We start from the raw sequence: 12,311 nt of genomic DNA, 5'->3' as shown, positions 1-12,311 counted from the left end.
CCATTAAGGTTTCTGTGTCTATCCTAGAAGACTCAGTGGTGTCAGTCCTGATGAGTCACCAAAGAGGTGGCGACCCTCTGGTCACACTTGTTTGTGTGTTTTATTTAGTGAAGTACATGAATTTAAAATAAAACACACAAACAAGAGGAAGACCTATGATATTAGATCAAAAATGTTTTGATTTATTAAATTTACTGCTGAAGTTACAAAGTGCTCTGTTTATTCTATTTCTTATTCTCTGGTTAGATTTTATTTATTTATTATAAACATTGCAAGGAAAAAGTTCAGAAAGGAGTTTGGCCACTCTTCTGTCATCCAAGAACTAAAGAGAAATCTGAATCTTTTGCTTCTCTGTGCATTCATTTATAAACAATGTGTTTGCATTTTTTTCCAGCAAGAAAACCATCTATCAGTTTGTATAAATTTACTCTGTTCTATTATTTTAGAAAAAAGTCATTGGCTTCCTGATGAATGAGTGAACTGTTAACTAGTAGATCTTTCTCTCATACTGCCATAAATCATAACTTTAAAACTGTTTCTACCTCTCAATCTTTCCCACAATGATGCCTTGTAGTTTTGTTGTTCTCATTAGATTGTGCAAGTTTGTTTCAGTTCTTCAAAAGCAAGCACAATAAAGGCTGTAAATTTTCAAATGGACTGCAGCTTTTCTTTGGCTCATTTTTGAAAGATTATCATAATGTTCTAAAATCTTCAATTTATCCTTCAAATATAGACCATTATGTCTTCTGTTGTACACTTTATTCATGATACTGAACAGTAAAGACTGAAATAGATAAAGTACAGTGCAGAGACCTTGAGAATTGTTGAAAATAACTTACTTTCTATAAAATACAGTAGTACAGGATGAGTCTGGAGCTTCTTTTATAAGAACTACTGTAAATATACCCATCCTAAACACGTAAATGTACAGTAATCAGCTAACAGATGTGCAGCATGGTAGACTTGACAACATACAAACTGCTACTAGTCTATAGCTCCAGATTTTTCTGTCTTGTCCATTTCAGTAATCAACAGCATCTTCTATAAAGGGGAGAGCTGAAGCTGCTAACATAACACAAGTGTGTAGACAGGATACAGATTTCTGAAATAGCTTATGCTGGTATCATCAATATGTAGTTTGTTGTATACTAATCACATTAAATGATGAATTTTGCATAAAAAATATATGACTGTCTCAGGACTTTAAAAACTGATCACAATAAAAAACTAATAACAATAAATGTGATTTTAATAAATGACATCCACTGTATAATATATTAATTTTTTATATAAATTTCAGAACCACAATTTTTATACTTTTATAAAATTAGTTAATTAAAAATTTATAATATAGGACAATTAAAGGATTATATGTTATAAAGTTACTGTAAGCTATAAGTTTTTGGTTGATTATAAATTATAGTTGATTCGTTTTTTGAAACCGTGTCATTGCATATTTAATGGTATGTCTTAGATGTTAAATATTTTAGATTTGTTATACAGTTAATTTTACAAAATGTAATAATCTATTGTATATGTTTCTTCTTATCAGTTGACTAATGAGGGGCTATACGCCCAAAACGTGTAAAAGTACCCGTATCAACTGAATAAAGAGGAAAAATGCCAAGTGTTTTAATAATAACAGTCTTGTGTTCAATAGTTATAAATTATAGGTCTTTTTAAAAAATAATTTTCAAAAACTATCATATTAATTGCAACAAAAAAATAAAATCAAACCTTATAATAGCTTCAACCATGTAGCATTGAGTTTCAAGATCAACTTCCCATGGACTTGGAATAATTCCATGCACCATATGACTTTCTTCAGATTTTTCATGATACATTAAGTGGCATTCTTTGCAGTATTTTATTGGCTTATTGCCATTACTCCTAGCACATTCAACAGAAAAACATGTTGCAACTGCAGAATTATCAGTAGAACGGCAATTCTAAAATATATATACAGGTAATTATTACTTTTATAAATTTTTAATAAAAATAAATTTTAAAAATTTAAACATATACTTTGTTTTCACACACTGCTGAAATATTTTCTATTGGTAAAAGAACATCGAAAAGATTAGAAGAATGTTCTCGATAAATTTGATCTGCACAATCTTGGCAAACATGAAGAGGAGGAGCATGTTCTCCTGATCCAATAGCTATCACATGGTCAAAACATATCTGTAAAATGTTAATTTTATTTAAAAATATATAAAATTCTAAAATATTTTTTGACAAGACTGTTTTGTTTATAAAATTGTGATGCCGTTACAGGTGTAGACCTTAGAGGTATAAGGGGGATGGACATGTCAGGAGTTGCAATTTAGCACAGAATATTAGGTGCCCAAATCATGTGCTCATAAAAAAAAATCAGACTTGTAGGTATTCAGGAATCAAGAACTGAGTCAAAATAAAATACAAAATGGTGACATCTTTCTACAAACAGGCAAGAGTGCGAGATTTGTGCATGTGTATATCGCTGGGAAGTTCGAAATGCAAATGTTGCAAAATCGAATTTTGACAAACGAATCTTTGAAAAAACCCATTTACCTCTCTGGTTGCAACCTGCTGACCTTGACCAGTTGACCTGAGATATCTCATTTCAGCATCAGAACATTTTTGAAACTAGATGACGCTAGTTGTCATAATTTTATATTAAAAGTAAGTTCTGAAATATAATGTTTTTTTGTTTTTACATTTATTAATATATTTATTTTGTTTGTGCAAAATTAAAAAATAATTTTGGATTATACAATAGCCACGATTATTTTTTTCAAAAACAGAAACTTTTCATTAGACATTGACAAAAATTCAACCCGAGGTGACACACAACAAACAGAAATTTCAACATTTGATAGGTTAATTTCACCAAAAATGTTTCGTGGACAACCTCACGGTCATAGCCATGGCTGGTGAAGTTTGAACGATTGCATCGCGTTCTGAGTCTCTGAGACATAGTCTTGTCCCAAAAATCGGGCCATTTTACTTGTTATTTCTTTATTATTAAAATATATAAAATAAGTTAAATATTAAATTTAATAAGGTAAAACAAAATAATTCTATATATTAAAAAAATTTACAGAAAATATTTTCTAATTTGATCCATTTTAAATGAGATGTTAACCCAAAAAATTTTATATTTCATCTAACTAATAGTGACAATATGTAGCAAAAAACAGTTAACAAGAATGTATAACTCAAAAAGTACAATGAAGAAAAAAAAACAAGTAAGAAAAAACAAGCATGAAATTATTTTTTATATATTATAAATTTATGCATTTCCTTAATTACAAGTGAAAAAATAAAATAAAAGTTTGTGTCAAAGACTGAATAATTCTTCTATGCATTGTCTCATCTAAAACGTTTTATATTATTCTTAATAAATTCTCAAAAGGAAAGTATCTAGATTTAAATTCAATGTCATATCTGCAGAATAATACATAATCCTACTATTTCATTGCAAAAAAAACTATTATGGAATAGTAAAATTATTGTGTGTAAGGCTTTGCACTTCTTTTTGCTGTTCATGCTACATACTGTAACTGCTTATCACACAATGTCAAGAAATTCTCCATGATAATATTAAATTTAAAAATATTCGTATACATTTTGATGCAGAATTATTCTATAATATTTTGTTTTATATTGTTACATCTAATATATTACCTTGACTACTTCATTATTGACAGGACTTAAGCAATTTTCTTGTTGACATGTTAATGGTTTCCATCCTTGTGTTGCAAAAAATAATTATATTAATATAGATTTTTAAAAATTAAAATTATTAAGAATTTCATTTACCATGATGCTTAAAAGTCAAGCCCTTCCTTTCATGAATGCATTTATTTAAAGATGGCCAGTACTGAAACAATAGTTCAATAGCATGACTTCTTGCTTTAGCTGTGCCGTGCGCAATTACACAAAACATATCCTTAAAATAAAATATGATAAATATTATTATTATTGTAATTATTACTATTATTATTACACATACATTTTTGTTTATCGTTATTTATTTTATAAATTGAAAATTTAAACAGAACTAAGTTTTAATACTATTTTAATATTTGTTGTATTGAATTATTATACGAAGATAATCACAAAAGTAAGGTCTCCTATTTTTTTTAGAAATACAAAGAAATCTTAATTTTCAATAATGTTTACATCATTTTAAACCTTGAACATTTATCTATATTTTTACATAATTGGCATTTTGGTTGATGCATTTTTGTAGGTGCTGTGGCAGTTTTTGTATGCCTATGTCATACCAGCTCGCTGCTATGTCGTATTAAACTAATTGAAATTCATCACCAATTGATGGAAGTGTATGGAAAGTCGTGCATGGATGTCAAAAATGTCTGCAATTGGTATAGGAAGTTTGCAGCTGGTTGTACTGAAATTCATGACGAAGAAAGAAGTGGGAGACCACCAATTTCCGACAAGACAGTCGTGAAGGTTGAGCAAACCATGTATGAAAATCAGCAGATCACTCTGGATGATCTCTGAAACTTGGTTCCTGGGGTTTCCTGAAGCATCATTCATAGGATTTTAATGAAAAAGTTGCAATATTGGAAGGTGTGCACAAGATGGGTCCCTTGACATGGCAGAGAGCTGGTATGACATGGGCATACAAAAACTGCTACAGCACCTACAAAAATGCATCAACCAAAATGCCAATTATGTAAAAATATAGATAAATGTTCAAGCTTTAAAATGATGCAAACATTATTGAAAATTAACGTTTCTTTATATTTTTAAAAAATAGGAGACCTTACTTTTGGGATTACCTTCGTAATAAAATCAAAAGATTCTAAAATACAACTGGTAAGTGATCTAAGACTTTGCAGTTGAATTGAACAAATATAGCAATTTCAGATGATTTTTAATAAATTTCAACACGGAAATATATAATTTCTGTTTGTTTTTTATCTGCAGTGCAATCAAACATAGGACATTATTAAAAGTGATCTACTCTCTATTGATATGCATATTAAGTATCTACTAATTCAATTTAGATTTAATTAACCAAATAAGATTTTTCTATTTAGTAACATTTTTTAAATGTAAAATTTTTCAAATCATTAATATTATCAAAATATTCATATAATATATTAAAAAACTTAACCAAAGCTAAACAATCACTATAATGAACTGGGCTATTTTACTGCTACTATTTGGCAGATCATTTAATTTGAATTAACTATAAATTGGATTTATAAGTTTAGGGATGATGATGATGATATATATATATATATCATCATCATCATCATCATCCCTAAACTCATAAATCCAATTTATGATATATATATCAACAATATAAGTGTAAAACAATAACATATATTACAAAATTATTTGTTTCTGTTACCTTTTATTAAACTTTAATGTGAGATAAATCATTCATATTAAAATGTAACCACAATAATTACACATTTATTCTTTTTTTATTCTAGTTTTATTCTTAAAACTATTGTATGTATTATATGTCTAGTAAATTTTGTAAAAAATTATTATTAAATTCACTAAGGTGTAAAAAGAGGCTTAAAAGTGCATATATATATCTTTTATATTCATAATTTTTAATCCAAAATGGCCATGGCCATCTGTTTTATCTGTTTCCAGTAATCTAAGATAGCATCAGTTCATGTTATCTCAGATAATCAGGATTCTACTGTATATATATTATTTTATAAAGTTGACTTTTCACATTTATCTCCAATATGGCATTATAACAAAACAAACTAGACTAAATATATGTAGAAGTGATATATGTCTACTTATTTTCAATACAAAAGACTAAAATATTAATTTAGTATGTTTTGTTCTTTCTAAAATAATTAATAATAAAAAAGTTGCAAAATCATTTACCTTCATCACATCTTTTTTCATGCTCATTAAACATTCAAGTAATTGGTAGCGAAGTGCTTTAAAAAAATAAAATACAATAATTCCATGTATTCTGATTGTTTTTATTTGACTCTCTTCAAGATGCATTGATTCTTCTTGCAGATATGTGAGCTAGATATGAATAGTAAATTCATAATCATCCACAACTCATACTCAATATTGTAAAATTCCAAAAATATACAGAAACAGAAATTTCCTCTTGATATTTGCTTATTTCTTTCAGTGTGAGCAGCTTGTTTTGACTTTCTATATTTGGTACACACCACATTTCTGGTTAGAATGCTGGAGTGCAAACATATGAAAAGAAAGTTATAAACAAAAGAGAGAAAGAATATGCAATTATTTTTTTATGTATAAGAACCCCAAAAATAATTTCTAAGGAAGTTGATTTAAATCATTAGTGCATATGCAATATAAACTAAACTTTCCAATTTATAAAAAGTTTAAAGTAATTAAATTTTTATAATTAAATTATTTTTTCTAATAATGAAATGAAAACAAGAGACAAAACTATCAAAAAACATTTATCCACAAATATATGTAGATTTTCCTTAAGTGAAGAGTTATCTTGGAATTGAAAACTGTAGAGTGTATATATGTATATACATTCTGCATTTTGTTAAATATAAAATTTAAAAGTATATAGTTTTCATATAATAATAATAAGAGGATTCATTTTTATAATAATCCTTATAACAATAAATCCTAACAGATATTTAAATATATTACAAAAGTATTGAAATTCCAGAAAGTGTAATAATTATTAAAATTCAAAACATGTAAAACAACACTTGAATTTCAATAACTTTTCTTCATAAATGGATTAAATTGATGTACAAATATTTTTAATAAACACTTCTAATTTAAATATTTATGAGAATACATTAAATTAATTTAATTCTTATTTAAACCCTAAAGTTTCATATAATAAAAATTATAATTATATTTTTGTTATGCCAATTTAATTAATATGACAAATAATATACAATTGTTTAAGTTATAAAACACTCTTCTTTTTTGATGATAGCCATACTTTGTAAATACAGAAAATTTTTTAATAAACTGTTCAAATTCTTCAACAAAAAAACTAAAGGAATAACTAACAAACACACACAGTATACAGTTCTAGATTTAGAAATAATTTGACCAAAAACAAAAAAAAATATTGAATCACAAATATCTATCAGATTTTACCACATTAATTATATTTATAATAGTTTCAAATTATTTAAAGGAAAATTTCATAAAAATTACCTTTAAATCTCTATGAATAATTGGAGTCTGACAGTGATGTAAGCGTGAAACAGCTTCACATAAATCACAAAATATTTGCAATATTTCTTCTTCAAAAAACCCAATATGTAGCCTTTCATTCATAAGTTGCAAAACATGACCTAAATTTTAAAGCAAATAATCAAAAAAATTATGAAAATGTTATTGATGAATTTTTTAATTAAAATAAAAATAATATCTGTAAATATAAACCATTTTGATTTTTAACACAACAATAAACAAAATTATAGCTCCTCAATGCAAATGGTGAAAATATTAATTTTAATCCTATATATAAACAAGCAATTATTTATTGTGACATCATTACAAAGACAGGCTGCAATTTTTAATCATATTTCTAATTAATTTCATTTAAAAATATATGCTCTCGATTTTATTAGTATCTTGCCTTTGTACATCATACTTTTCCTGTTAACAACAAAGTCATACCAGTCATCTATCTAACTCTGTTCTGGGGAAAATTTTTGAATTGAAATAAAGTGCTTTCAGGTCCAAACCAAAAGTTAGTATAGTTAATCAGGACCTCCTGCCCATAAGCTTTCCATATCTGGTCTCCACTTTCATCTATATAACTGCATTCTTGAGATTAAGAAAGAACAAATCAACAATCAGATGCACTCCAATGGAAACTTATAGATCTGCAATTTGAACATTGCAGCCCAATAAATTTTAAAGTTGTTTATTCATAAAATNTGGCTTGACGCAGTTTGTAATAATTATTAAATCCAAAATATTTTAGTGCAAACGGCTTCCTTTTAGTCATAATGACTCTATTCCAACTACAGTATTAATTTTCTTGGTCCAACTTAATAATAATAAATTTGATGCGAAAAAATTTTTTTCTATTCTTAGTGTATGGAGAGATATTGTTGTAAATTATTGGTTGTTATAGCTTTTTGTAGATTTCTTTTTGAACTCTGGTTAGTTTTTTCTAGTTTGAATGATATTAGGTTGACAAATAAGCATCTTTTCAGAAAAGATTGAATCAAATTCGACAATACCAATGAGAATCTAAAATGTAAACAAATCATAAAAAATCATTATTTTCATAGTTTTTCAGTGCTATTTTCATTTATTTTTGTTATTTGACGCTATTTAGACGAATAAGCAAGTTTTCCGAAGCATAAAATTGAAGATTTCCCGCCAAAATAGAAACTTCCTGATAACATCGGAAATGACGTTCTAACATCATTTTATTTTATTTGATTCTTCAAAAAATCGTTATAATACTATGTATTAGACTTAGAATATTCGATATCTAAACCAGAAAGTGTTAGCTAGAAATAGACTTATTTATAGAACAACCCCCCATTTCTCACTTCAGGGAAAGTTATAAAACAGTTGGGTGCTAATGACTTTGTGAAAGGGAAAAGTTCTACACTTAGAAACTTCTAAAGAAGGTATTTGGCCTGTACCGTCCGCGGGCCGCATAAACATTGATAAGGAGCTGTATGTGGCCCGCGGGCCGCAGGTTGTGCACCCCTGATTAATATAAAAATTTAAAACTCTCAGAAAAAGTTTAAGTAAAAATTCAAACAAGACATGATGATAAAATAATCATATAAATTATGTTAAAACATATATTAATATAAATGTAAATTAAAATTTAACAGTTTAGCTTACCATGTGCTCCATATTGAACTAAAGGAACTGAATCCACTAACTGAACAACAGCATGATATAATCCTTTATAATCTAAACAAGGAAATAATGACGTTCGATAATGATCCTTTTCTGATGAACGAATAACAGTAAGTGGAATAGTAGGAACATCTTTAAGCACACTAAAATAAACAACTTTCAAATGTTATAAAAAGTCATGGACTCAATATCATTTATTATTTTCATCCAAAATTAAATTACCCAAGTAAAGTTTGTGAAAAATATTTCAATGTATTGGCTACATCTGTTCCTGAAGGTAAAGGAAGAATACTTTGTTGAATTCGAGTGTTATAATCCAGAAGATGGCGAACTTTGGCAGTAACTGAAAATATTTAAATTCATTAAAACTGAAAGAATAGATTATATTTTAATAGATCAAAATAAAAACAATGTAAGTTAAAAATCTTACAAATAATGAGAATAATATAATATAAACTTTCAATGTTAAAAATATGTGAGAAAAGCATATTAACATAATTAACATACATATTAAAAGAATACTAATTACAGTAGAGCGTCGATTTTCCGAAAGTCAATCATCCGAAAGAATTCCAGTCGGCAAATTTAAATTTTCGCCAGTGCTGTGGCGCTTCAATCTTTGGCTATGTCTTGGGCTACTCAAATATTTTACGTTTTTGATACTAAATTAACATCTGAAGTATAATTTTTTATTATTTTTATATTTTTCAATATATTTATTTTGTTTGTACAAAATAAAAAAATAATTTTTAACGATACAATAGTCTTTGTTAGGCTTAATATCAACGAAAATTCAACGCAAAGCAACACGCAACAGAGAAAAATTTCGACATCGGATACGTTAAACTATTTTTTCGTATGTAAATCAGTTATCCGGACAACCCCAGTCCCCAATTGATTCGGAAAATCGACGCTCTACTGTATTAATATAATTAATATGCTTTTTTCATAACATACAAAGAGAAGATAAAAACTATAAATTTAAAATTTTTCATTAACTAATTAATAAATTATAATTAATACTGTTTAAATTTCTACATTTGTAACACTTTTACATTTCATTATTGAAAACTCAATCACCAAAAGTATCCTTGTAGCAAAGCCACTAAAACACCACCATGGTTACCCATGACAAGACCCTCTCCAACATCTACATGGACACATGGGTAATTTCATCATCACTTACAGAAGAAGCCCTACTGTTTTTCAATGATCAAGAATGCTAATGACCAATCTGAGAGGAAATTTCTGCCAGTTATGTATACCATCCCAATCAGGATGCAGGGTCAACATCCTTGGGGGTAGGTAGGAGGAACAGCAAGATGCCTAAACACATGAATTAAGGAACATGAATACTCCATCAGGACAGGTCTTTTCATCACTGCCCTGGCTGCCTTCACCTATGACAATGATGTCCATATTGCTTTTGATCAGACATGTCTTTTGCACTATTCCTCTAACCCCGACCATTCTCAAATATTTGGAATACTAAGATTTATAAGACTTCTAGAAGAGGAACTGCCATCAATTATAAAGAGGTGAACTCTGTCTCATCTTCATGGAAGGCACTCTACAAACTTCCACAATTTTTCTATAATTTTTGTGTATTTTAATTTCCTTTACATCTTATCTTGCCTTCCATATCACGCAAGACTCCCCACATGACATTCATTTTTACTTTATTTCTTTTGTTTGTTTTAATTTAAATTTATATTCTATATTTTGTTCCTTTTAAGAAACCTGAAGATGACCATTTAATACAGTGGAAAACATTCGTTTTTATGTTTTTACATAAAAATTCTTCTTTGTGGCTGGTTTTTGATGTTTATCTTTATTATTGAAGATATTTAACTTTTTTAATATAGAACTATTATAAGAATATACAATAACATTGAAAAAATAACATTGAATGCATACTCAGGTTTAAGCAATTACAAAATGAATCTTTTTATGATTTTATCATTGATAAATTATGTATTAAAACTTTTTAATTCAGAAAAAAAGCAATTTTAATCAGGAAAAATTTTTAAACTAGGAAATTTAACACTTTAATCTAATTTAATATTCTAAAATAAGATAAAATATTAATATGTGTATGAATAATTTTGAATGTAAATGAATAAATATGTCTGCATGATTTATGAAACTATATGCTTTTTATTCATTGAAAATATTTTGTGAACAAGTGTCATATTTTCTAATTAGGTTTATAAGCCATAATTTTTGTGATAACTTATTCTTGAATTACAATTATGAAATATTTTTATCTCAGAAAAAAAAAGCATATAGATAATACAAGAAAAATGTTCTCTCTTCAAATGCAGAAAGCTCATGGCAGCATTTCTGATGTATTTTTATATTCATGACTGCAATTCTCATATGTTATTTATGATGTATTTCTAATTTCTCAATTATTTAGAATGAATGAATTGTACAAGGTAATTTAAATTAAAGTTGCCCTATTCTATGACTTTCTGTAGAGAGAACAAATGGACAAAACTTCATTAAATTTTGTTTTGCACATGTTTCAGATCACAAAGAAGAGATTAATGAAAAAAGTAGTTTCAAAAATTGCCATTAGAGGTGCTAATCATACAGGGTTCATGTCAGTTAGATTTACAAAAAACTTCATAGTCAGCTGTATTAACCATAGTTTTATTCAGTCAGACTTGCATAATTACTGACAATTTTAATAACAATTGTAATGACTGACAATAAGCATAAACAAACCACTGCTGCAAAGAAAGGAGACTTCTAAACACATGTCCTTGGGCTGTTATTCTCAATCAGAGGATGTGGTGTCCATGGTTAACAACTAGCAGCTAGTATCACAAGATAGCATTTAATTACAGCATTTAATTAAGCACATAACTGATTTGATGAAAGCTGTTGTATGTACTAATTTTAATTCTTATGTGCTACAATAAGAATTAAAATTAAAATTGTCAGTAAATAGTATCTATGGCTGAATAAAGCCAAATAATTGCTGAATTGTATCGTGCTATATTATTATTACTATTACTATTACTACTACTACTACTACTACTACAGACCAATTCTTTTCTTCCAGAACCTTCTAAATTAATTATTAAGATATTTAATTTAATTATAATTATTAAATTTTACAAGAGATGGTGCCTAAAGCCTGCCTCTAGTGCCAAATTACTTAGCATTTAATTAATAATAGTAGTAGTAATGTAGCCTAATATAATTCAGCAATCATTTGGGTTTAAATATAACTACAGGTATACCTCGCCTTACGTCGGTAATTGGTTCCAGGAAAACGACTTAAGTCGAAAAACGACGTAAGTCGAATTTACTTGTCTCCGAATCTACTTGTCACTAGAAAAAACCATAAATTACTATTCCCAGTTCTGCATTTTATTTATTAATGCATTTTTAATAATATATGGCTAATAAGAATCTATTTTAAGCTTACAAACAAATAAATTTTAGTTTTTAATATAGTA

At 27.5% G+C, this 12,311-nt stretch overlaps 1 protein-coding gene across 1 annotated transcript in view; it reads right to left on the bottom strand.

The window, feature by feature from the left end:
• The window catches only part of LOC111618786 (protein unc-79 homolog), a 125,065-nt gene that overhangs the window by 106,296 nt on the left and 6,458 nt on the right, over nt 1-12,311 (bottom strand). Inside the window, exons 4-11 of the mRNA XM_023360355.1 lie at nt 9,064-9,184; nt 8,824-8,984; nt 7,162-7,301; nt 5,869-6,018; nt 3,805-3,934; nt 3,670-3,734; nt 2,026-2,184; nt 1,738-1,949 (exon numbers count right to left, since the gene is read on the bottom strand). Of these exons, the coding sequence (XP_023216123.1) occupies nt 1,738-1,949; nt 2,026-2,184; nt 3,670-3,734; nt 3,805-3,934; nt 5,869-6,018; nt 7,162-7,301; nt 8,824-8,984; nt 9,064-9,184 (1,138 nt within the window). The remainder of the gene's footprint in view (nt 1-1,737; nt 1,950-2,025; nt 2,185-3,669; nt 3,735-3,804; nt 3,935-5,868; nt 6,019-7,161; nt 7,302-8,823; nt 8,985-9,063; nt 9,185-12,311) is intronic.

The sequence above is a fragment of the Centruroides sculpturatus genome, unplaced genomic scaffold (assembly GCF_000671375.1).
Source record: "Centruroides sculpturatus isolate CEXI.00-Female unplaced genomic scaffold, Cexi_2.0 scaffold13, whole genome shotgun sequence".
Taxonomy (NCBI): domain Eukaryota; kingdom Metazoa; phylum Arthropoda; class Arachnida; order Scorpiones; family Buthidae; genus Centruroides; species Centruroides sculpturatus.
The sequence above is the reverse complement of the archived record's forward strand: the minus strand, read 5'-3'. Positions and strand labels throughout refer to the sequence as shown.